General features: G+C 45.3%; 1 protein-coding gene across 3 annotated transcripts in view; it reads left to right on the top strand.

Moving 5' to 3' along the window:
* RGS6 (regulator of G protein signaling 6) overlaps window positions 1-27,624 on the top strand; it is an 802,086-nt gene that overhangs the window by 652,420 nt on the left and 122,042 nt on the right. For all 3 annotated transcript variants that reach the window (XM_063947693.1, XM_063947695.1, XM_063947694.1), the window contains exon 6: window positions 20,957-21,008. In XM_063947693.1, the coding sequence (XP_063803763.1) occupies window positions 20,957-21,008 (52 nt within the window). The remainder of the gene's footprint in view (window positions 1-20,956; window positions 21,009-27,624) is intronic.

Below are 27,624 nucleotides of genomic sequence, written 5' to 3'. Positions count from 1 at the left end.
GCATTACCAGTAGTTCTTCCGGACAGGGAGGTGGTGCTAGCAGCTATTCAAAAATTGTGTCTACAGAGGGTCATTATTCCCGTTCCCTCGTCCCAGCGGGGGGAGGGGTTCTGTTCGAGCCTCTTTGTGGTGCCGAAACCGGACGGTTCGTTCAGACCAATTCTAAATCTAAAATCCCTCAAGCCATACTTGAGAGTGTTCAAGTTCAAGATGGAATCCCTTCGAGCGGTGATTGCCAGCCTGGAGGGGGGGGATTTTATGGCGTCAGTCGACATAAAGGATGCCTACTTACATGTGCCGATATATCCTCCTCATCAGGCTTTTCTCAGGTTTGCGATACAGGATTCTCATTACCAATTTCAGACGTTGCCGTTTGGGCTTTCCACGGCTCCGAGGATTTTCACCAAAGTCATGGCGGAAATGATGGTTCTTCTTCGCAAACAAGGGGTTTCAATTATCCCGTACTTGGACGATCTCCTGATAAAGGCGAGGTCCAAGGAACGGTTGCTGAGAAGTGTAGAGTTGTCACTGTCGGTTCTGCGACAGCACGGTTGGGTGCTCAATTTGCCAAAATCCCAGTTGATTCCGACCACTCTGCTTCCTTTTCTGGGCATGATTCTGGACACGGATTTACAGAAGGTATTTCTTCCAGAAGAAAAGGCTCTGGAACTGCAGACGATGGTCAGAGAACTTCTGAGGCCGACGAGTGTGTCGATCCATCATTGTACTTGGGTTCTGGGGAAGATGGTTGCGGCGTACGAAGCCATACCATTTGGCAGGTTTCACGCCCGGGTGTTTCAGTGGGACTTGCTGAACAAATGGTCCGGGTCTCACCTGCACATTCACTGGAAGATAAGTTTATCTCCCAGAGCCAGAATTTCTCTCCTGTGGTGGCTACAAGGTCATCACCTCCTAGGGGGACGCCGATTCGGTATCCAGGATTGGGTACTTCTGACAACAGGTGCAAGTTTCCGAGCCTGGGGCGCAGTCACCCAAGGAAGAAACTTCCAGGGAAAATGGTCGCTCCAGGAAGCCTGTCTCCACATAAATATTCTCGAGTTAAGAGCCATTTACAACGGCCTGCTACAAGCAAGAAGCCTTCTTCAGGGTCGTCCTGTCCTGGTACAGTCAGACAACATCACAGCGGTGGCACATATAAACCGTAAAGGCGGGACAAGGAGCAGAGCGGCAATGGCGGAGGCCAAAAAAAATCCTTCGCTGGGCGGAACAACACGTGAGCGCACTGTCAGGGTCTTCCTACCGGGGGTGGACAACTGGGAAGCAGATTTCCTCAGCAGACACGATCTCCATCCGGGAGAGTGGGCTCTTCACCAAGAGGTATTTGCAGAGGTGACAGAACGCTGGGGAATTCCGTTGATCGTCATGATGGCGTCTCGTCTCAACAAGAAGCTCCCGAGGTATTGTTCCAGGTCAAGGGACCCCCAAGCCAGTGCAGTGGACGCCCTGGTGTCTCCGTGGGTGTTCCAGTCGGTGTATGTGTTCCCTCCACTTCCTCTCATTCCAAAGGTACTCGGGATCATTCGCCATGCAAGGGTTTAGGCGATTCTCGTCGTCCCAGACTGGCCAAGAAGGGCCTGGTACCCGGATCTTCAGGACTTACTGGTGGAAGATCCTTGGCTGCTTCCTCTAAGAGAGGATCTGTTGTTGCAGGGTCCATGCGTGTTTCCAGACTTACCGCGGCTGCGTTTGACTGCATAGAGGTTGAGCGCCAGATCTTAGCTCGTAAGGGTATTCTCAGGGAGGTCATTCCAACTCTAATTAAGGCTAGGAAGGAGGTTACGGCGAAACATTATCACCGTATTTGGAGGAAGTATGTTTCCTGGTGTGAGTCTAAAATGGCTCCTGCAGAAGATTTTCACTTGGGTCGCTTTCTCCACTTTTTACAGGCGGGCGTAGATGCAGCCCTGAAATTGGGTTCCATCAAAGTGCAGATTTCAGCTTTGTCTATTTTCTTTCAAAAAGAATTAGCTGCCCTCCCAGAGGTTCAGACCTTTGTGAAAGGAGTAATGCATATCAATCCTCCGTTTGTACCTCCTGTAGCTCCATGGGACCTTGATGTGGTCTTACGGTTTCTCATGTCTTCCTGGTTTGAACCTTTGCGTAAGGTTGAGTTGAAGTTTCTCTCTTGGAAGGTGGTTATGCTTTTGGCACTGGCATCTGCCAGGCGGGTGTCAGAGTTGGCGGCTTTATCTCATAAGAGCCCGTACTTAATTTTTCATTCGGATAGGGCGGAATTGAGGACTTGTCAACAATTTCTACCGAAGGTGGTTTCTTAATTTCACATTAACCAACCTATTGTGGTTCCGGTGGCTACGGAAGCGGTGGCGATTCCAAAATCTCTGGATGTTGTAAGAGCGTTGAATATCTACGTTTCTAGGACAGCTGTTGCTAGGAAGACTGAGGCGTTGTTTGTCTTGTATGCTGCCAACAAGATTGGACATCCCGCTTCAAAACAGACTATTTCACGCTGGATTTGTAGTACGATCCAGCAGGCTCACTCTTCGGTCGGACTACCGGTGCCGAAGTCAGTAAAAGCCCATTCTACCAGGAAGGTGGGCTCATCTTGGGCGGCTGCCCGAGGCGTTTCGGCGTTATAACTTTGCCGAGCGGCTACTTGGTCGGGGTCTAACACATTTGCTAAGTTCTATAAGTTTGATACCCTGGCCGGTGAGGACCTGGCATTTGCTCAGTCGGTGCTGCAGAGTCGTCCGCACTCTCCCACCCGTTCTGGAGCTTTGGTATAATCCTTATGGTCCTTTTGGAGTCTCCAGCTCCAGAGAAAATAGGATTTTGGTACTTACCGATAAATCCTTTACTCCTAGTCCGTAGAGGATGCTGGGCGCCCGTCCCGGTGCGGACTATTACTTGCAGTGTTTCTCTTACTGGTTAAATTGGTTTATACACGGGTTGTGTATTGTTTATTGCAGCTTGTTGCTGGTGTTAATGCATACTGTTATCTGGTTTAAAGTTACTCCGGTTGTACGGTATGTTTGTGGTGTGGGCTGGTAGTTTTCTAGCCCTTGGTTTAAACAAAAATCTTTCCTTGAAATGTCTGTCTCTCCTGGGCACAGTTCTTATAACTGGGGTCTGGAGGAGGGGCATAGAGGGAGGAGCCAGTTCACACCCAGATTAAGTCTTTTTAGTGTGCCCAAGCTCCTGCGGATCCTGTCTATACCCCATGGTCCTTTTGGAGTCCCCAGCATCCTCTACGGACTAGGAGAAAAGGATTTATCGGTAAGTACCAAAATCCTATTATTTCAAACTTTGACTCATCAGTCCAGAGCACCTGCTGCCATTTTTCTGCACCCCCGTTCCTGTTTTTGTGCATAGTTGAGTTGCTTGGATTCAACTATGCACAAAAACATAGGAACTATTGTGCAGAAAAGACTCCTGTAGGCTTCGATTAGGGGGGCTAATTCAGACCTGATCGCTGCTGTGCGTTTTTGCACAACGGGCGACCAGGTCTGAAATGCACATGCACAGGTGCCGCAGTGCGCCGGCGCATGCTAGAGATGCTATCAGCATCTCAGCCCAGCGATCGCCTTTGCCTGATTGAAAGGTAGAGGCGTTCGCTGGGCAGGAGGTGGCAGGCCATCGGCGTTGGACCGCCATTTTAGCGACGCAGTCCAGGGAACGCAGGCAATCCTGGACCATGTGGTGGGCAGGCCCTGGCGGCTGTGTGACATCACACGCAGCCGCTGCGACCCGGAGAGCGATGGGTAAGCTCCCTGCCAGCGCGCAGGAGCTGCGCTGGTAGGGAGCTACTCTTCAGGTACAAAAGCATCTCCGCCATGCGATGCTTTTGTACCTGTGCGGCGGGGAGAGGGCCAAACATGCAGGGCGGACTAGCCCTGTGCTGGGCGACCCCCCACATGTTAGGGTGACAGATTGTAGCCAAAATTTTGCACGGCTACGATCAGGTCTGAATTAGGCCCAGAGAATGTTAGTCTTAGGAGCAAAAGTCCATAGTAAACAGAAGAGAGCAATAATTACTGTTGCAATGGAAGGGACGAGAGCCTTATAGGTAAACCTGTGGAGCCAAATAGAGGAGCAGTCCACTAATATATTGTCTTCTGCCCCTTTCTGGTGCACAAAGGGCCAATGTCCCAGGCTAGTGAGTCACCACAACCCCAAAATGTCCAAAGATTCTTCAAGGCCAGTCAGGCAAAAGAGAGCAGAGAAGGTGAGAATAGGACAACACATTAGGAGGGAAAGGGTCCAAGTAAGGGATAAGAGAACGCAAAGCTCTGACCCTGAGAAAGCACTAAGAAAGTTTAGGTAGCAGTCTCTCTAATTCTGTAGAGTGGGCGATGCAGCTGCCCATCCCATTTCAGGTGCGGGCCGATCCCCAGTTAGAGCTTCAGACTTCAAGTGCAGACCAGAGGGGCAGCGCTAACAGCCACTGTGTAACAGCTGCGCTCGCCACCGGTTTTCCAGCTGTCGGGATTCCGGACGTCGGTCTGCTGAGCAAAGCTGGAATATCAAGCAAAGCAAAGTCTTCGTTAGGACAAGAAAGGGGGAAGAGAAGTGTAACAGGTAAGGACTGAGGATGTGTTGTGCAGGTACAGGTGGACGTACCTGAATTCTTCGCCTGGAGTCACCTCTCTAACCGAACCTCACTGCTAGAACCCTAGGCAGAGGAATGAAGAACCCCAACCCCAGAGGACCCAATACAATGGTCACCACACGTTAGGACGGTGACAGAAAGATTTATTATTCAGGAACAACTGGTCACCACTGGGAGATCAATTGATCAAAGGTAAATAACATTTCACATATAAATAAAAATAATAGATGTAAAGAGGTACGGTACTGTCGCAAACAGTAAGACTAGGTCACCTTATAATCAAACAAATCAGTATACCATGTATATAAGCATTACTAAACTGGTAGCTTGCAATCTTCCATTATGCTAACACTGGGCGGTCTAACCCTAGTGGTACCTATAATCTGCTTTTACCTAAGCATACACTTCGTTTATAGTGAACCTGAAGTCAGCTGATATATCACAGACAATAGCCCAGTTCTGACATGCTGAAGTTCAGACAGCAAATATCATAAGGTCAGCAGTTCAGTGAAAGTAGGCATGCGGGTTCCTAACAGTGCTCAGTCAATAAAGGGAAGCATGCATAAGCTGAAAATGTTAGCAAGAGCAGTTTCTAAGCAGAACAGAAGAATTGAGGCAAAGCTGGCAATGCAGGCAGCAGGGTTCTGTTCCAGTGCATGAGGTAAAAGATTGCAGGCAAATGTGTTTCACAAAAGCCAGCTGACAGAATTGGTCCGTCTATAGGGAAATGCAGCTCATGACACAGCTCCGCCTACAAATAAGCAATGTAGCAGTCTTCAGTTACATACCAAGCAAAGGTGAAGTAATAAAGCAATGCGGGGTCAAACATGCAGGCACTCAGGTAATTGCAGAAATGAGGAAACAGGTTAAGTTAGCAGAGCACAGTTCCTTCTATCAGCAAGCCTCCTGTACTTTGTGCGCTGTACTGTAGTGGATCTCTATGCTGAGTGTCTCTATCTCTGGTTGGGATCTTGTCTGAGGAAAGGCAAGTCCCTCTTTAACTGAGGGTGTCTTTAGTGTGCCAAACTCACTCTCATGAGGTAACTTGCGGTTAACTTGGGTTTAGACTGCGACTTTTACTCGCTGAAGCACTCAGAAGTCTCACTGCAATACAGGGATCAACTCAATCTTTCTTTCCCTCCTATAAATCCTGCTCAGCATTGTATAATGTCACTTATTGGAGTGCGCTGGCTGGGGTAAATACCTGTCAGTGGTGGCAGTGCTCGGCGGGTCCCCAGCTCACTACCAGTGGGACTGTCCCTGGTGCTGCAGCGCAGCTTCTGTGGCTCTGGCTTCCCTGGCGGCTCTCCTCCGCAGCGGCTCCGCTCTCCACAGCGTGTTTTCTCACAGCGGTCTCCTCAGCGGCAGCTTCACTGTCTGCGTTGTTACCTCCTAGCACCACTCCTCACAGCGTCTCTCTCCCTGTCACCTCATTAGACTCTGCAGCAATCACCTCAGGAGGTAACCCCACCTCCTACTCTTCTCGCTCTGCACCACCCAATCAGCAGCTTTGATTCCTCCTGCTCTGCAGGTCTGCACCTGGATCCTAGTGCTCCACAAGTTGATGTCCTTTCGTTGCTGGCGTTGCTTAGCAACCTAGGCAAGGGGGAGCTATTAACCCTTTCAGCTGCACTGTGCCGGCTAGTGAGAAGTGAGGGTTCCTTTTAGGGAAAATACCCAGGTTGTCTCCAGTATATGGGTGATGGTACCTAATAGCCACATATATCCCCATAAATCCAAGTTAATAGGATATCCATGTCAGAGTGTCACATATTCGATTCCCGAACCTACACCTTGCTGCATACTTCCCAACTCTCTCTGAATGTCCCTGAAATAGTAGCAATCTCCCTAACTCCCTCAAGAGTTTAGAAATCTCCCTAATTGCACCATACTAAACCTACATTATGTAGCTGTTATATACTTGGGTGAATGAAATCATAAATATATACAATCAAATGGGCTCATCAGTGCCATTTCCATGCATAAGTTATAAGGTAGAATGATCCCTATGGCTACATGCATTTTCAAATATGTGGGTCTATTTACTAAGCTTAATAGTGCATATTCACGGTGAGATATTGACTATCTCCAGTTTTGACACTGCGGATTCCCTTGAACTCCCCCGGAGCCCAGAAGCACCGATTTTGACTATCTGTACCTTCGATTTTGACAAAGTACCAATTTTAACTATACGTTGTACTAGATAGTACACTAGATAGTCAAGATTGACTTGCCTGCACAGTCTATCTGTCCTTGTGATACTGACCACGCGGGAGTGCGCATCCGTATTGCAAGCTGACAACACCTTGCGATTTGCACTAACTTTCCTTGTGATTTTGACTATATAGTCACAAGGATAAATATCACAGTGTGTATGCACCTTTAGATGGGGATAAAGCACCAGCTAACCAGCTCCTAACCGTCATTGTTTAAACACCGCCTGTGCCATGGCAATTAGGAGCTTATTGGCTGGTACTTTATCTCCGTCTACTTGATCTCCATCCAAGGCTTAGTAATAGACCCCCAGGATGGTTTCTTGTGGCTTCTTTTATGGAACCACTTGTGAGTAGAACACAATACAATGAACAAGCCCTGAAAAGTATTAGTGTCTTTTTGTCAACAAGTAGATCTTCTCGACACTTACTGTACTCTACACTTTACACTTTAATGGCACGCTCATAGGTGTTGCTTTAATAAACCCCTGAAATGCTTTTTAAAAAGTAGTATTCGGTATAATTTAGAGACCTTGACGCTAGGCCGCCCTCCTTTCTAGGGAAGTTAAATGATTTTTGTGAGTTGTACTATTCACCCATTTCCTCTGTTGTGTGTAATCATCACCCAATTGTGGTTATTATTCCCATGTTATTTTAGTCATGTTGGTATCCCAAAGTTTGTCTTTGTATCTGATTGGGTTTTTGGTCTGATACTTTCATGAGCTTTGTATATTGCATATACAGTTCTATAATAAAATGTTTAAAAAAAAAAGAAAGTAGTATTCCTTGTCGGTCACTAGGGCAAGGCGTGTAGGAGAGAGAGCCCCCAACCAAGAGTGCAGCGGAGGAAGCTGTTTTCCATTGAATTGTTTGAGGATAATACACATAGTTTCCCAACATACATTATTTATCTATTTGGAAACTTGAGGACATCTGTACCATCCAGACAAGATTTGCTTTCTTCACTTTACAAATATAGTAATGAGGAAATGCTTTGCCTGACGTATGTATATTAGATATTGGTTTAATATGCTGCAACACTGCCAGTTTTCCTTGCTGTCTGTGTTTTCTGTATTCCCTTTTTTTATGACAATTTTAGAGGTTTGCAAAACAATTATTATTCTTGGACGCATAACCTAAAGTTATGTGCAGTTCACCTCTATAGTAATAATAAGCCACAATTAAAGCAGTATTCTGCTTGGAGACTAGTCATTTCGTTATCTCTGGTAGAAGATAAAGTTCTGTTTTAGTGGTATATTTATCATTGCTGGCCACAACAAATGTGTAATTTGTTATAGCCGCACATCACTGCAATAAGAACTAACTGGTCAGGTGGTAGAAGCCTGTCCCTGCTAACAGTGCTAAGACGTTTGTAGTAAAGAGAGAACTATTACTTTACTGCTGGCTCTGACATTGTGTCTGCTGCGCATGCACAGAGGAAAAATTGTGATATCCAGGAGGGAAGGCCTTCGGGAAGATCCCTGTCTGGTGACACTCTTACCATAAGAACTTTTTGGAGCTTGGTAAATTAGCCCAGACCCACTGGCAGAAATCCCGGAGACATTGGAGTTGGTCGCCACCAGCCATTGTCTCTGTGCGCCAGTCACTTACACTGACAGTGGACCACCACTCAGCTGCAGCATTTTAGTAGAACCTTAGTGACGGGAGAGGCAGAATCTTTTCGGAGGTGTTAGGCAGTGCGCCCACGCCTCCTGACAGCCCTGCTCAGTGCTGCCCATCTCACGCTCAACCCCCCCCCCCCCCACCCTCCATCCCCCCGTGCATGCTGCCGCATCAATTCAAGAGAGGTGGGGAGCAGTGTGGGGAGCAACAGGAGGTAAGTCTGGGAGAGGGGACTGATGGGAGAGCATGCCGGGGTGGTGCAGGTTGTAGTAGAGCACGGGAAGGCACACACCGGGGGCATATATGACGTGAGGCAGTTACAGAACATAAGTACCTTAGTTGGATGTGTGTTTATGTGGCTGTGTATATTTGTCTATGTGTGTGTGTGTGTGTGTGTGTGTGTATATGGGGCTGTGTGTGTATGTGGCTGTGCATATGTGGTTGTGTATATGTGGCTGTTTGTGTGTGTGTACAGTATGTGTGGCTATGTGAGACCCTAGATTCAGCCCTAGTTGGTGGTGAAAGTAAGGGCGGGGCACCATCATCTATTTTGCCTTCGGGCGTCTAGTATGAACTTGCGCCCCTGCCCAGACCGCAATCCCCACTGACAATGACAGGGACTACAGTCTGCGGTATTAGTATGCATTATTCAGGAGACATCTGATATCTCCTTCGTTAGGATTTTCTTGAGTTGCAGGGACATACTTTAGTTCTGCAAAAACAGCAGTTTCCATATGATTTTCACCTTAATCAATAGAAGCCTTGTTGTATAGCTTCATATCCAGACATTTCCCATGCCAACCTGGAGCAAATTATTAGTACAGTAACTGCAACCAAGCAGTTAATTGCTCTAAACCAGAGGTTCACAAACTCCGTCCTCAAGATACCCTAACTGTCCAGGTTTTAAGGATATCCATGTCTGAGCACAGATAGTTAAATCAAATTGACTGAAGTCATCCGTGCCTATGCTTGGTTATTCGTAAGGCCTGGAATGTTAGCATACCCTCTGTACCTTTTCGGCCGGTACAGTACCGTTTTTTTTATGGTCTGTACATGCCAAAGAGACCTTGTACTGATTTCAGCGTCTCCCTTGTCCTATAGAGTCCAATGGCAGCGCAGCATGGCCATGCCCCCTTAACTGTGACCACGCCCCTTTTATGAATTTGTACCGATTTATTTTAAGGATGTTGGAGGGTGTGTGTTAGGGTGCCTTGAGGACTGGGGGGCAGATGTATTAAGCCTGGAGAAGGGATAAAGCAGTGATAAGTGCGTGGTGATAACGCACCAGCCAGTCAGCTCCTGTCATTTTTCAAATCTGTAATGATTGGCTGGTGCATTATCACCTTCCACTTATCACTGCTTTATACCTTCTCCAGGATAATACATCTGCCCCTGAGTTTGGAAACCACTGATCCGGTACAGTACTATAAAAAGTAATAAAGAAAATAATAAACCAGGAAGGTGAGTGCCTCCTCTACAGGTTTGGGGCTCCCGGTAGTTGCTCTATTTGCTGTTCCTTCAGCACCAGCTCTGAGCAGAGCATATGTTAATATAAACGTGGCTCATGCTAATCTGGGTAGAGCAACATCTGAAATTTGTAGCCAGTAAATGCTGCTTATTCCACTGCAACCAGGGTCATATAATCATAATGTGTTCCCCACCACAAAAACAGAGAGCTGAACTTTTAACCTTATCAAGAAGCAATGAGACAATATCTACTGACAGCCAGCCAAGTTGCAGCTATTTTTTTAGGTCAAAATAATCTTTTGCAAATGATGTGTAAAACAATGTACGCCTCTAGGAATTTACCTGAGTATAAAGGTTCAGCCTTCCTCCAAAGATGAAACCTTGTGATATTCTGCAGTCCTTGGGAGTAAAGAGAGTAGAAAATATAGGTGCAAACATCATGCTTTAATGTAATATTATCAAGTACTGTCATTTGTAGTTTAGTACAGTATATAATGCCAGTGGTGCCAATTGCCTGTAATTTCCAGAGTCACTCCCAGATTAAAGAATTGCCCCTAGATCAGTGGTTCTCAAACTGTCTTCCATGGCACCCTGGGGTGCCGCTGGACACTTACAGGGGTGCCCTGGATTGGTGGTCCAGGACCAGATCAAATTATTTATGGTCAATGTAATAGGCAAAATCAGTGCTGGTAACATAGTAACATAGTATCTGAGGTTGAAAAAAGACAAATGTCCATCGAGTTCAACCTATTTGTGGTCTCCTATGCATGAAGATTTGACTAAAATTTCTGACCGATGCTGCTGTCAGCCGTTACATTTTATCCCTATTTATAGTAACTATAATGCATGACTATGCACCATACCCCTGGATATCCTTATCCATTAGGAATTTATCTAACCCATTCTTAAAGGTGTTGACAGATTCCGCCATTACAACTCCCTCGGGCAGGGAATTCCAAACATGTATTGTCCTTACCGTGAAAAAGCCTTTACGCCGTATTGTGCGGAATCTCCTCTCCTCTAACCTGAGCGAGTGTCCACGAGTCCTCTGTGTTGATCTAACCAAAAACAGGTCCCGCGCAAGCTCTGTGTATTGTCCCCTTATATATTTGTAGATGTTGATCATATCCCCTCGTAGTCTCCGCTTTTCCAATGTAAACATGCCTAGTCTTTCAAGCCTTTCCTTGTATTCCATCGTCTCCATGCCCTTAATTAGTTTGGTCGCCCTCCTCTGTACCTTTTCAAGCTCCAGGATATCCTTTTTGTAGTACGGTGCCCAGAATTGTACACAGTATTCAAGGTGTGGCCTCACTAGTGATTTATATAACGGGAGTATAATACTCTCGTCCCTAGCATCAATACCCCGTTTTATGCATGCTAATATCTTATTAGCCTTCTTTGCTGCAGTCCTACATTGGGTACTACTGCTTAGCTTGCTATCTATGAGGACACCTAAGTCCTTTTCTAGTACAGAATCCCCTAATTTTACCCCATTTAGTAGGTAGGTGTAATTTATGTTCTTGTTACCACAGTGCATTACCTTACACTTGTCTGTGTTGAAGCGCATTCTCCATTTGGCTGCCCATGCTTCTAATTTAACTAAGTCGTTCTGAAGAGACTCTGCATCCTCCTCTGTATTTATAGCCTTACACAATTTGGTATCATCTGCAAAAATTGACACCATGCTCTCTAGACCTTCTGTTAGGTCGTTAATGAAAATATTGAACAATAGCGGTCCTAATACTGAGCCTTGCGGCACACCACTTAGCACTTCAGTCCAAGTTGAAAAAGATCCATTAACCACAACGCGCTGCTTCCTATTATCTAACCAGTTTTTGACCCAAGTGCATATTGTGCTTCCTAGCCCTGATTCTTGTAGCTTGTAGATAAGTCTCATGTGTGGTACAGTATCGAACGCTTTGGCAAAGTCTAAAAAGATTACATCCACGCCTTTACCCTGATCTAGGTTTGCGCTTACTGTTTCATAAAAGCCAAGTAAGTTGGTTTGACATGATCTGTCCTTCATAAACCCATGTTGATTCCTTTTTAATGACCTTATTGGTTTCAAGGAACTTCTGAATACTATCTCTTAGAATACCTTCCAATACTTACCCACTATAGATGTAAGACTAACTGGTCTATAATTACCTGGTTCAGCTTTACTTCCCTTTTTGAATATAGGCACTACTTCCGCTATACGCCAGTCTTTGGGAACCATACCTGATATAACCGAATCCTTAAAGATCAAAGATAGCGGTTTTGCCAGTTCAGAGTGAAGCTCCATTAGAACCCTTGGATGAATACCATCGGGCCCTGGTGATTTATTAATCTTTAAATGTTTTATTCGGTCACAGACTACTTCCTCGCTTAAATAAGTACCTATCAGTGTGATATTCTCATTATTGAGATTGTGCGTTAGTCCCTAAATTGGGTCCTCACGAGTGAATACTGTTGAAAAAAACTCATTTAGTGTGTCCGCTATGTCATTATCATTTTTGCTTAAGACTCCCAACTTGTCTTTTAAAGGGCCTATACTCTCCTTCTTTAATCTCTTGCTATTAATGTATTTAAAGAATTTTTTGGGATTCGCTTTGCTTTCCTTTGATACTAGTTTTTCAGTTTCTACTTTAGCCGCTCTTATTTCCTTTTTGCACATTTTGTTACATTCCTTATAGTGCTGAAATGACTCCGCTTCCCCGTCAGATTTGTATTTTTTAAATGCTCGCCTTTTCTTGCCCATAAGTTCCTTAATCTTTTTGTTAAGCCACATCGGTTTATGATTTTTATTCCTTTTTTTGCTACTCATAGGAGTACATTTGAGTGTATTTTTAGCTAGCAGGAATTTTAGTACCTCCCATTTCTCCGTAGTATTATTTCCTAAAAACAAACCTTTCCATTCAATATCCCTGAAAAATACCCTCATCTTTTCAAAATTTGCTTTGCTAAAGTTTAAAGTCCTAGTTGAGCCAGTATAGGGCTGTTTGTAGAAACTGATATTGAATGTGACCATATTGTGGTCGCTGTTTCCTATGGGTTCCCCTACTATAATACCTGATACCAAATCCCCATTGTTTGTTAATACCAGGTCTAAGATTGCATTGTACCTAGTTGGTTCCTCAATTAGTTGGACTAAGTAGTTATCATTAAGTGTGTTTAAAAACATATTGCCCCTAGCAGTATCACATGAATCGTTTTTCCAGTTTATCTCTGGATAGTTAAAATCTCCCATCACTACTATGTCTCCTACTCCTGCTGCTCTTTCAATTTGCTTTAGTAACAATTCATCATCAGATGCGTTGATACCAGGCGGCCTGTAGCATACACCCAATACTAACTTTTTTATTCCTTTTTCCCCGCATGCAATTTCTACCCATAATGTCTCGACAGTGTCTACAGTCCCCTCCTGAATATCTTCCCATATATTAGGTTTTAAAAACGGCTTTACGTAAAGACACACCCCTCCACCCTTTTTATTTAGTCTGTCTCTCCTAAACAGTGTATAGCCCTCTAGATTGACTAACTGTCCAATCATGAGATTCATCCCACCAAGTTTCAGTAATGCCTATAATATCATACTGTTTGCTTGCTGCAAGTATTTCTAGTTCACCCTTTTTACCAGTAATGCTTCTGGCGTTTACATACATACAACTAAGATAAGTATTTTCCCTTGCGTTAGGGACATCTTTCACCTTATGTAGCAAGGATGACCTGTAATCGTCATTGGTTAGTGCTTTGGTAAAATCCCTTTTAGTACTTATGTTAGTAACCTTACCGCCTGCTCTTACCCTCCTCCCAACTTCTCCCCCATTTCGTTTACTACCGCCATCCCCACTATTCTCACTGCATGACCCGTAATTTCTAGCTAAACCCTCCCCCCAGGCTCCTAGTTTAAAATCTCCTCCAACCTTCTAACCATCCTTCCCCCCAGCACCGCTGCCCCCTCCTCAGTCAGGTGCAATCCGTCACGACAAAAGAGATGGCGCCTGACTGAGAAGTCCGCCCAGTGTTCCAGGAACACAAACCCCTCTTTCCTGCACCAATCCCTAAGCCACACATTTACCTCCCTAATCTCCCTCTGCCTCCCTGGACTAGCGTGTGGCACGGGTAATAATTCAGAGAAAATTACCTTAGATGTCCTTGCCTTCAGTTTCTTTCCTAAGTCCCTATAGTCTTTCTTAAGGACATCCCACCTTCCGCTAACTTTGTCATTGGTGCCAACGTGCACCAAGACCGCCGGGTCTTTGCCAGCCCCTCCCAACAATCTATCTACCCGTACCCGAGCACCCGGGAGACAACAGACTGTACGGCGATCACGGTCCCGGTAGCATATTGCCCTATCTGCCTTCCTGATGATAGAATCCCCTACCACCACCATCTGACTAGGTACCTCTCTATCTTTTATCCCAACCGCGCCAGAGGGACCGCACCTCTGGATGCTAGAGGGAGCAGTCTCCTCCGGCACCGTCATTTCTTCACTTTCATCCTCCGATTCCTCGTCCAATCGGGCAAATTTGTTCGGGTTTGATAGTTCGGAGATGTCGTGCCTCCCCCTCTTTTTCTTCCTTCTAACTGTGACCCAACTGGCTACCTGATCATCATCCTCTTCTACCAGTGACCCCTCCCGCAACTCCTCCACCGTTCTGTCTAAACTACGCTCGAGATTGTGAATCCCCCTCAGTCGCATAACGATTTGCTCTAGATCAGTTACCTGAGCTTCCAGGGCAACAGTTCGCACACACCTCGTGCAGATGTAATCACACTGGGCCAGTAGCTCCAGGTGTGCATACATCTTGCACGACATGCACTGAGTGAGGTCCTCAATCACAGCCCCTCCCATATTGTTTGTAAGGTCTAACTCCCTGTTACTCTCACAGAAAAAGCAGCAAAAATAAAAAGTAAAAGACCAGCAATCTCACTTATACAATAAATTAAGCTGGCTTATACTTATCTATCTTTGTGCTGTTCTTGGTCCTTCACTTTTATGCAGCCGTAGTACTCTCTCCTGCGGCACCTATACTCCACTTAGCAGTTGCAGCTCACTGCACCTCCTTTTCACTCGGCTTCCAGCTCCTGCTAATTAAAAAAGAGAAAAAAAGAAAGAAAGAAAAAAAAAGAAAAAAAAAAGCCCCTTACACACGCACAATCACAGCCCCTCTGCTACTCCAAGTAAGAGACCCTCTCACTCACTCACAAGGTCAGCCCCTTGCAGCCTCACCAGAAGTTTAATGGTACTGCAAATGTGTGTTCCTGATTGTGCATTATAAAACTCACCTTTTTCTGTATTCTAACTCACCTTTTTGCTGTTTAAAACTCACACTTAGAAGTCCAAGCAGCACTTGGAAGAGACAAGTCCACAGAGCAAGTTCCAAGAGTCTAGTCACTGCTTATATAGGCTCAGCCAGCTGCTTTAATCAGCCCCTCCTCCTCCTGATTACTCCTGATTACTCACACCTGAGTTAACCCCTCTGGCTTTTCACCTCACACTTTTTTTTTTTTCCCTCCAAAAAACAACAACCCAGTACAGATATAATAAAACAAAAAGAAACAGTATAGATACAAACAATCAGAATCAGATTACTTTCTCTCACAATATTACTATCCCTATATGGATATATAGAGATTAATCAGAGTTCACCTTTTTGCTGTTTAAAACTCACACTTAGAAGTCCAAGCAGCACTTGGAAGAGACAAGTCCACAGAGCAAGTTCCAAGAGTCTAGTCACTGCTTATATAGGCTCAACCAGCTGCTTTAATCAGCCCCTCCTCCTCCTGATTACTCACACCTGAGTTAACACCTCTGGCTTTTCACCTCACACTTTTTTTTTTTCCCCTCCAAAAAAACAACAACCCAGTACAGATATAATAAAACAAAAAGAAACCGTATAGATACAAACAATCAGAATCAGATTACTTTCTCTCACAATATTACTATCCCTATATGGATATATAGAGATTAATCAGAGTTCACCTTTTTGCTGTTTAAAACTCACACTTAGAAGTCCAAGCAGCACTTGGAAGAGACAAGTCCACAGAGCAAGTTCCAAGAGTCTAGTCACTGCTTATATAGGCTCAGCCAGCTGCTTTAATCAGCCCCTCCTCCTCCTGATTACTCCTGATTACTCACACCTGAGTTAACCCCTCTGGCTTTTCACCTCACACTTTTTTTTTTTTCCCTCCAAAAAAACAACAACCCAGTACAGATATAATAAAACAAAAAGAAACCGTATAGATACAAACAATCAGAATCAGATTACTTTCTCTCACAATATTACTATCCCTATATGGATAGATAGAGATTAATCAGAGTTCACCGTTTTGCTGTTTAAAACTCACACTTATTATTTATTTATTTATTAGCAGTTTCTTATATAGCGCAGCATATTCCGTTGCGCTTTACAATTAGAACAATAGTTATAGAACAAAACAGGGCAAAGACAGACATAGCGGTAGGAAGGCCCTGCTCGCAAGCTTACAATCTAGAGGGAAATAGGTATTGATACACAAGGATAGATGCAACCTGTTACATAATGTTTCCCCAGATTGCTAGCTTCTTAGTGGGTTGTATGATAGGATCACCCAGCAATGTTGGAAGACAAAATGTGAGGTTATGGGGACTGTGCAGAGGGAATGTAACTGGATAGGAAAGCATTGAAGGTTATGTGTGTGGGTCAGGAATTTGGTAGGCTTGTCTGAAGAGATGAGTTTTCAGGGAACGTTTAAAGGTTTGGAGACTAGTGGAGAGTCTTATTGTGCGTGGGAGGGCATTCCACAGAGTGGGTGAAGCCCGGGTAAAGTCCTGTAATTTTGAGTGGGAACAGGTAATACATCTGGATGAGAGACGCAGATCTTGTGCAGAGTGGAGGGGTCTGGTAGGGAGATATTTTGAGATGAGTGAGGAGATGTATGATGGTGCAGTTTGGGTAATAGCCTTGTATGTAAGTAAAAGTATTTTATATTTGATACGGTAGAATACCGGTAACCAATGGAGGGACTGACAGAGCGGATCAGCAGACGAAGAACGTCTGGCGAAGAAGATTAGCCTCGCAGCTGCATTTAAAATGGATTGAAGGGGTGAGAGCCTATGTTTATGAAGAGCAGTAAGGAGACTATTACAATAATCAATGCGGGAGATGATGAGTGCATGGATCAGAGTTTTTGCAGTGTCTTGTGTAAGATAAGGGCGTATTTTGGATATGTTTTTAAGGTGCATGTAACATGATTTAGAGACAGATTGAATGTGTGGAACAAACGACAGTTCAGAGTCAAGGATGACACCTAGGCAGCGAGCTTGTGGGGTAGGGTGGATAGTTGCATTGTCAACAGTTATGGCAATATCAGGTTGGTAACTACCCTTAGCTGGTGGGAAAAGAATTAATTCTGTTTTGGAAATGTTGAGTTTGAGATGGCGAGATGACATCCAAGATGAAATGGCAGACAGGCATCCAGTGACACGAGCCAATACAGATGGTGATAAATCTGGGGAGGATAGGTAGATTTGAGTATCATCAGCGTACAAATGATACTGAAATCCGAAGTAGCTGATTAGTTTACCAAGAGAGGAGGTATAGATTGAGAAAAGCAGAGGACCTAAGACTGAGCCTTGCGGTACTCCAACTGATAGAGGTAGAGAAGAGGAGGTAGAATCAGAGAAGCGAACACTGAAAGATCGATTAGATAGGTAGGATGAGAACCAAGTAAGGGCTGTGTCCTGAAGACCTAGGGACTCTAGTGTTTGTATGAGAAGAGAGTGGTCAACAGTGTCAAAAGCAGCAGAGAGATCTAGAAGAATAAGTAGTGTGTAATGGCCTTTTGATCTAGCAGTGACCAGATCATTCACTACTTTGGTCAGTGCCATCTCCGTGGAGTGTTGGGCACGAAAGCCTGACTGAAGTGGGTCCAGTAAGTTGTGGGAGTTAAGAAAGTGTGTAAGGCGAGTGTAGGCAAGTCTCTCAAGTAGCTTGGAGGGACTGGGTAGCTGAGAAATGGGACGGTAGTTAGAGAGTGTGTTTGGGTCAGAGTTGTGTTTTTTCAGAATGGGAGTAATCACTGCATGTTTAAACAGAGATGGAAAGATGCCAGTAGAGAGAGAGAGAGATTACAGATTTTAGTTAAGGTTGGGATAAGCACAGGAGACAAACTTTTGCTGACCTGTGAGGGTATAGGATCAAGAGGAGAGGTAGTGGAGTAGGAGGATGAAAAGAGTGTTGATACTTCATCTTCACTTGTGGGATCAAATGAAGAGAGAGTGCCAGAGGGTTCAGAAAGGGATTTGAGCAGGTCACTGGCTGAGTTAGAGCATACCATTTCATCTCGGATTTTATCAATCTTATCCTTGAAGTAGGAAGCAAGTTCTTGTGCACTAATAGTAGCTAGTGGGGGAGGTGAGGGAGGGTAAATAAGTGATTTAAATGTATTAAAAAGTCATTTGGGGTTGGTGGCATGATAAGAGATAAGAGATTGGAAATATGTTTGTTTGGCAGTGTCCAGGGCCTGACGATAGGAGTGGTAGGTAGTCTTATATGTGAGAAAGTCACTTGGATTCTGAGATTTCCGCCACTGTCGTTCTACCTTACGTGACAGTTTTTGTAGGTGTCTTGTTGATTTAGAGTGCCATGGTTGGCATCTAAGCCTACGTGGAGTGTGATGGGTAGCTAGAGCAACTTCATCAAGGGCACTCTCTAGTGTCTGGTGCAGGTGGGATACAGCAGTGTCAGGTGTGGTGAATGTAGAGATTGGTGAGAGACGTTGTTGCAGAGAAGTGAAAAGTTGTTGAAAATGTATATTGTTAGTATTTCTGCGTGTTAGAGGAGGCTTGCTTGGTTTTAGTGTCCTAGAATTTAAAGTAATAGAAGAGATTGTGAAGGTGATCAGGTTGTGATCAGAGAGAGGGAAAGGAGTGTTAATGAGTTGGGAAACTGAGCAGAGCCTGGTGAACACAAGATCAAGGCAGTGGCCCTCCTGGTGAGTAGAGGAGTCGGACCATTGGGTTAGGCCAAGAGAGGAGGTTAGAGAGAGGAGTTTGGATGCATGAACAGATTGTGGACTGTCAAGAGCTATATTGAAATCGCCCATAATGATGGTGGAGATGTCAGAGGATAAGAAGTGTGGGAGCCAGGCAGAAAAATCTTCTAGAAATTGTTGTTTAGGTTGCCCAGGAGGGCGATAGATAGCTGCAACACGCAGAGAGAAGGGGGTGAAAATCCTGATAGAGTGAACTTCAAATGAAGTGAATGCAAATGATGGAACCTGAGGTAGAACAGTGTATGTGAAAAACTGTGACAGTAAGATTCCAACCCCACCACTTAGAAGTCCAAGCAGCACTTGGAAGAGACAAGTCCACAGAGCAAACTCCAAGAGTCTAGTCACTGCTTATATAGGCTCAGCCAGCTGCTTTAATCAGCCCCTCCTCCTCCTGATTACTCACACCTGAGTTAACCCCTCTGGCTTTTCACCTCACACTTTTTTTTTTTTTTCCTCCAAAAAAAAAAACCCAGTACAGATATAATAAAACAAAAAGAAACAGTATAGATACAAACAATCAGAATCAGATTACTTTCTCTCACAATATTACTATCCCTATATGGATAGATAGAGATTAATCAGAGTTCACCTTTTTGCTGTTTAAAACTCACACTTAGAAGTCCAAGCAGCACTTGGAATAGACAAATCCACAGAGTGGCTGCCAATCATCAACTATGTGGACAGACAGAAGCAAATCTTGTCCTTCACCACACAATTGAACCTAGGATGACATATAAACCCAATTTACATAATTATATATTTTGCTAAATTTCTGAATAAGAGTCTTCAGGCCTAGGGGTGTTGTGAAAAAAATTACGGTACTCTAGGGGGCCGTGATTGAAAAAAAATTTGGGAACCACTGCCTTAGATAAATTTTAACTATCCAGGCTTAGGGTTTTATCAACTAGTTTTTAAACACCCCTTTAATTTACTGTACATCTGTTGCTGTATGTCACTATTCCATATTGGGGCAGCAAATGTGTTAAGTAACTTTAGGCAGCTGCCTAGGGCACCAGGATCTGGGGAAGCAGCCCAGAGTCTTTTTATAACAAAATGAAGGATAACTCTGAGTACACATAATGCAGATAGCTATTGTTGAACTTCTAGTGGTGATTACATACTAGACGACATGCTCTATGAGCGACGTTGTCCAGTGTTTCCCGCTCCCGGCCCAGGCGGTCGGCAGCCGGGCATACACGCTGAGCGATATGACGACCATATCGCTCAGTGACGTGCAGGCAGCTCTTGGGCGTCAGTCCAGATTGAGCATGCATGCACGGTCGACGACGAGGGTCTTTAACGACCCACGGGGCCACACATTGGTCATTGTCGCCGGCATACACACTTGCCACTAAAGTGAACAACGTCGCTCTGGAAGGGTGAAAATGAGCGACGTCGTTCATTTTATCGGCAAGTGTGTATGTACCTTAAGATGCTACCTCCATACTTTCACCTGAGGCTGTAAAGTGGGTATTGGTGTGTGGATTGGTGGAGAGAATAGGCTGAAGTTTTGCCTAGGGTGCCAAGAAACCTTGCACTGGTCCTGTCCACGCAGCTGGAGAGGAATTTGAAAAATATTGTCATTGCTAGTCAAAAAATCCACAGAAAAGCAATAATAAATTGGTGGCATTTATGGAAACTGTTCTGCATGTAACTGTGCAGAAAAGTTGACATTGTGCATAGCAACCAGTAGGATACTGTCACTTTTATAGTTCAATATATAATATATAAGCAAAGTTTGGATTAGTTACTATGTGCAACAACGTTTTTGCACTGTTTTCTCATACATTTCTGTCAGTGTTTTGAAACCACTGTGACATATGAGGAGTATTCTTACTAGGGCGGGATGCACTGCTGTCTGGGTTCAGGCTACGTGTGGGTTTTGCCATGTCAGTGATTGCCCCTTTACAAAAAAGTCTGAGTTCTTCCGGCATTCCGCACGTCGGCTGAACACGGACGGCATACATCCCGCCCTTAGTGTGAATTCAAGTTTTACATTATCTGGAATCTTGTAAATCTGTTTTGTCACATTTGTCCCCTGTAGGCTCCATATTTCTGGCCTTCAAACTGCTGGGAACCAGAAAACACAGACTATGGTAAGTATTACGCTGAAACCTGAATGTTGGGTGTGTTATATGCTCATGATACATATGTCTGCTTATATTTACACAATATGTATTACTAGTGTACACTAACCACTGGGACTTGTAGTACTTGTACATCCTGTGTGTGACTAAGTCGCAGATCTATATGAAAGGATTCTGATAAGATCAGTAGTAGTTATTCCTCCCACTAGCTTCCGTTATGCTGAATCTGCAATTGTACATGTGTTTTACTAAAGGGGGGTACTCACGGAGCGATAGTCAGATAGCTTAGATTTTAAACATGATCTGTCCGTGTGTACCCCACACAGCGATAGTGATGCACGGTCCCGCACGTCGCTATCGATGGTGCTAGATTGGCCTGCATGCAGGCTCAATCTAGCACATCACTCATTTCACCCACTGGGTGAAATGAGCTCCCCCTTCCCCAGGCACGCTCAGCACACATCACGCTGTGCTAAGCGGGGGGAGAGAGGTGTGCTGAGCGGTTCGCTCAGCACACCTCTCCCCACGTCTGCCCGTGAATACGGGCCTTAACTCACAACCTTGTGTCTTTGGTACACTGTGTGCGGATTAGAGGCAACGTTCCTGAAAATGGGGGGGTGCCGCCCCATTTCCTAGAAATGGCAAGGCCAGGGTGTGTATCTTCCAGCACAGATTTCTGGCCCCAGCCTAGTGAAGAGCCCGGCCATCCTGAGGATTATGCAGATGGCCAGTGATCACACAAGTGATCCGATGTTGCGTCTTCAGGCGCAGCAGCGGCTCACACAAACATGCAGGAGGCGTCTATTTACTCAAGACGCCTCCTGCTGCTTTTGCATATTTCCATACAAAGGGCCTTATTCAAGGGGCTCATTTGTGCTCGCCCAGCTGTCGGTATGTAGGCGGACGGGATTCCGGCGCCGGTATGCTGGTCGCCGGGAGCCCGACCGCCGGCATAACATACTACACCCGTAAATACAGCAAGCAACTAGGAGAAACCATGTTGCATGTGCAGAGAGAGTTAGATTTGGGTGGGGTGTGTTGAAACTGAAATCTAAATTGCAGTGTAAAAATAAAGCTGTCTAACATTTGTGGGCTACATGCAAAAGCAGCCAGTATTTACCCTGCACGGAAACAATATAATTTTTTTTTTTTGCTTTGCTTAGCAACCTGAATCAGGCCCAAACTGCACCCATCTCTGAATTTGTCCCAGGGTTCTGGGACACCTCTAATTTCTCAAGCTGAAAGACACCATCATGCCTACAGTGATGTATTCATTGGTTAATCCATGATGGAGAAAGTGTGGCACAGAATCTGATCTAAAGGTCATCAGTATCAGTAACTTTGTGAACATGATTTCATATTATTTGATGACGTTACAACCATGTACCGTCGTCATTGCAGGCATGGAGCGGTCATCTGGCAATGCTGGCATTTCCCAGAAGTGTTAGTGCTGGCGTGGCCAACCTGCGGCTCCCCAGCTGTTAAGAATCTATAAGTCCCAGCATGCCCTGCCACAGTTTTTCTTTTAGGGAATGCTAAAACGGTGTCAGGGCATGCTGGGATGTGTAGTTTCACAACAGCTTGAGAGCCACAGGTTGCCCAGGCCTGTGTTAGTGTGCATGAGAACACTTCCGATCTGGGCTTCGCTCCCAACTATTTGTTAAAATGTACTGCCCAGCCTTCCAGGCATTCTCTTAATAAAATGCCCATATTACCGCCACTATTGTGCAGGGTCACTGGTGGTGACGGTAGAGAATGAGCTGACCACTGAATAATGGAGCCCTCTGTGACAGCAATAGACAGAGAACTATACTTTGGCTTTGGAAGTAGCAATAACTAATCCATTTGGACTGGAAGAAGTTATCTACATTATCTGTATTTTGTACTATCATACTCTGCAAGTTTTTATGTATGACTTTTGACTGCTCAACTGATTATAGAGCAGATGTATATTGTAAAAATAAGTAGAGGCTGCAGCAGGAGAATAGTGTTTCCAGGCTCTCATCACACTGCTACAGAAAGAGTCTGGTGTAAAATGTACAGCTATAGGATTGCACTTAATACATCCAGCTTGTTTGTATAGTTATGTGCCTAAATAACAACAAGTACATATATAGGGGCATATTCAATTGTTGGAAAAGTCAGTTGGGTGTCTGTTTTTTCCTATCTAATAGACAGGAAATAACAGACACCCAACCGACTTTTCAAACATTTGAATTCCCCCCATAATGTCTAGATAATAAGCTTCAATATAATACAATTACTATTTGGTGTTAAAACATTAGCAAATGACAGGTCCTGGTTTACATTTATTGCCATCATAATATGGCAGGTTATCAGTGCCACCTTCCCAAAAAAAAACCCAGATGTTTTTTATGCAAATGTGATATATATTTACAGGGACGGACTGGGCTAGTATTCGGCACTGGCATTCACGTGCAGGCGCCCCATGGAAGGGGCGCACAGGGGCATGCCACGAGTTTGGAGGGCGTGGACTCGCGGCACGCCCCCATTTTTGTTAAACTGCACGCGGACACGGCACACGGGGGGGTGCGGTGTCCGTGCATTACAAATAGGTGCTTCAGCCAGCATGGGGCACAAACAGAGAGCCGGGAGCTGCATTGTGTGCGGCCTTCTCTGCTTCTCTGTGACCGGCCCGGCCCATTAGGCCTTCTGGCATTTGCCAGAAGTGCCAGATGGGCAGTCAGGCCCTGTATATTCGGTATAATGATCAATGTATAGTGTGAGTGTAAGCACATAACCACATTAAAAACAGTGGGCCTTATTCAGCATGGATCGCTAATCGGGTGATTATCAGCAAACTGCGCATACGGTGCAAACGCATTGCACATACGCAAAGATTGAAATGCAATCGCAAATTGACAGGAAGTGACTGGTCATGGATGGTAACATGGCGTTTTTGGGGAGTGAGTGCATTCCCATTATTCTGAGTAGCCCTGGGTCATCCAAAACTGTCGATGGTATTCGGTTTCTGCGACTTGATCGCAATTCTGCTGATGCATATGCAGATTTACGATCGCAGCGGTGCGGCGTCTTTTACCATTCAGGGCGGCTCTTCACATGCGATTTTCAGCAGTAGCAGTCTTTAGATGATTGCAGTTTCAGTCTCAATAGCGATCCAATGTATTTAAAACCGATACTTCGTAACTTCACATAAATACAGAGTCCGGTTTAGACCTCATGGGACCCTAAGCAAGGCACTGATTTGAGGCCCATCTTCCTCAAACGATCCTCCATTTTGGGGGTTGGAACAGGGAGTGGTCAGGTAAACACAGGCATGTCATGCCCATTCAGATGCCATTTTGTGGGCATGCATAAATTAGCAGTTGCAATCTTATTTGCTGCTGGAGAGGCCTCAGCACTCCGGGAGAGCTGCTTAGCCTATGCGTCTACAGAGGCACTCAGACTCTGCGACATGACCAGATTTGCGATGATGGTATCGATGTTGTATGCCGTTGGACGGAAATGATGCGACAGCAACTGGCGTCCCTATGCCCAGGTAAACTTCAGCACATATTTGCATATAATCGCAATTGCGTACGGATAAAGATAGCAACATCAGCAGCAAGAACAGCTGCACCTGAATGAGCCTCATAGTGAAGCCTGGACCTTTCCACAATGCTAACTTACCAAGGTCGTTGAAAGAGGAAGGCTATGGGTGACAGATACTAGCTTACCCTACAGTATCTCTCCCTACCTACTGGATGGAGAAACCAGGAAGCAGCAACATCTGGAGCCTGTGTACCAGGCTTTAGCTGCAATCCGTCCAAGCATCGCGTTCCAGAAGATGTGAGGAAGAAGACCTGGTCAGAGAAGGTTGGAAGGAGGCAGAAACCTTGCCAGCTGGTAGAGAATATTGGTCTTCTGTGTTCAGAACTGTAACACTCCGAGACTTTGCTGAAGACCAATTAACTGATTGTGCATTGGGGAATGCTTACAAACATGTTGTAAGAGTAAATGGGGTATGGAAGGCTGAGAGTGAGAGACCGGCTGAGACAGCATCATACTTTATACTAGAAAGGGACCTGCTATACAGAGTAGCGGTGTTACAGGAGAGATAGTTATACAGCTCTTGGTGCCACAGGTACATGTTCCATTGGCATTGGAAGCGACCCATAAGCACCCTAAGGGAGGTCATTTGGGAGAGGAGAAAATTCTCAAATAGATGCTCCAGACGTTTTACTGGCCAGGCATCCACATAGTGGTCAAGAGATACTGCCAAGCCTGCACAGTCCTCCTGCGGACTGTCCCTAAACCTGATTACCAAGGTTCCTGGGTACCTCTTCCTATAACCCCAGATCCGTTAATAGAACAGCTCTCAAAGGAAATACAGGGGCAGCAGTAGAGGGATGACGTCACCCAAGCCACCATATGCACTCTTAATCCAGGTAACAAGGTGCTTGTCTCGGTACCCACCCAAGAAGGCAAATTATGTGCACATGGGCAAGGCTCTTATGAAGTAATAGAGGCTGTAAGGCCAGTTAATTATTGAATATAGCAGTTGGACAGATGGTAAAGAGAGGAAGTCTATCACAGCAATCCGTTAAACCATCAAAATCCATTTTAATGTAATAAAACTAAAGTAAAAATGATAAATTTAAATAATATATTTAATAAAGAATACCTATGTTTTGGGGGGAAAATATAACCAGTGTGAGTAAAGAAGAATGGCTTATGTAGTATTTAGAGATGTTTTCACGTTCAGAGTGGTATGTTTCATAGAACATGGGGAGTAATAAGACTTTCTCTGACGTCCTAGTGGATGCTGGGTACTCCGTAAGGACCATGGGGAATAGACGGGCTCCGCAGGAGACTGGGCACTCTTTAAAGAAAGATTAGGTACTACATCTGGTGTGCACTGGCTCCTCCCTCTATGCCCCTCCTCCAGACCTCAGTTAGAATCTGTGCCCGGACAGAGCTGGATGCACTCTAGGGGCTCTCCTGAGCTTCCTAGAAAGAAAGTATTTGTTAGGTTTTTTATTTTCAGTGAGATCTGCTGGCAACAGACTCACTGCTACGTGGGACTGAGGGGAGAGAAGCGAACCTACCTGCTTGCAGCTAGCTTGGGCTTCTTAGGCTACTGGACACTATTAGCTCCAGAGGGATCGAACACAGGCCCAGTCCTCGGTCGTCCGGTCCCGGAGCCGCGCCGCTGTCCCCCTTGCAGAGCCAGAAGAACCGAAGAGAAGTTGAAAATCGGCGGCTGAAGACTCCGGTCTTCATTAAGGTAGCGCACAGCACTGCAGCTGTGCGCCAATGCTCCCTCTGCACACCGGTCACTGATGGGTGCAGGGCGCTGGGGGAAGGGCGCACTGGGCAGCAATTAGAGTACCTTACATGGCTAAATAGCACATAATACAGCTAATATACTGTATATGTGCATAATCCTCCGCCATAAAGCATATAAAAAAGCGGGAGAAGTCCGCCGAGAAAGGGGCGGGGCTATCTTCCTCAGCACACAGGCGCCATTTTCTCTTCACAGCTCCGCTGGAAGGCAGCTCCCCAGGCTCTCCCCTGCAGTTTCCAGGCTTCAAGGGTAAAAAAGAGAGGGGGGGCACTAAATTTAGGCGCAAACTGTGTATAATAAGCTGCTATAGGGAAAAATCACTCACTTTAGTGTAAATCCCTGGTTATATAGCGCTGTGGTGTGTGCTGGCATACTCTCTCTCTGTCTCCCCAAAGGACTTTGTGGGGTCCTGTCCTCAGTCAGAGCATTCCCTGTGTGTGTGTGTGCGGTGTGTCGGTACGGCTGTGTCGACATGTTTGATGACGCTTACGTGGAGGCGGAGCAGGAGCCGATAAGTGTGATGTCGCCCCCTGCGGGGCCGACACCAGAGTGGATGGATATGTGGAAGGTATTAACCGACAGTGTCAACTCCTTGCATAAAAGGTTCGATGACGTAACAGCTTTGGGACAGCCGGCATCTCAGCCCGCGCCTGCCCAAACGTCTCAGAGGCCATCAGGGGCTCAAAAACGCCCGCTACCTCAGATGGCAGACACAGATGTCGACATGGAGTCTGACTCCAGTGTCGACGAGGATGAGACAAATGTACAATCCACAAGGGCCATCCGATGTATGATTACGGCAATTAAAAATGTGTTGCACATTTCTGACATTAACCCGGTTACCACAAAAAAGGGTATTATGTTTGGGGAGAAAAAGCAGCCAGTGACTTTTCCCCCATCTGATGAGTTAAATGAATTGTGTGAAGAAGCGTGGTGTTCCCCAGATAAGAAACTAGTGATTTCTAAGCGGTTACTAATGGCGTACCCTTTCCCGCCAACGGATAGGTTACGCTGGGAGACATCCCCTAGGGTGGACAAGGCGCTCACACGCTTATCAAAAAAGGTGGCACTGCCGTCTCAGGATACGGCCGCCTTAAAGGAGCCTGCAGATAGAAAGCAGGAGGCTATACTGAAGTCTGTGTATACACACTCAGGTACTATACTGAGACCTGCTATTGCTTCAGCATGGATGTGTAGTGCTGCAGCAGCATGGTCTGATTCCCTGTCAGATAACATTGATTCCCTTGACAGTGATACTATTTTGCTAACTATAGAGCATATTAAAGACGTAGTCTTATATATGAGAGATGCACAGAG

Source organism: Pseudophryne corroboree, chromosome 12, assembly GCF_028390025.1.
Source record: "Pseudophryne corroboree isolate aPseCor3 chromosome 12, aPseCor3.hap2, whole genome shotgun sequence".
NCBI lineage: Eukaryota > Metazoa > Chordata > Amphibia > Anura > Myobatrachidae > Pseudophryne > Pseudophryne corroboree.
The sequence above is the reverse complement of the archived record's forward strand: the minus strand, read 5'-3'. Positions and strand labels throughout refer to the sequence as shown.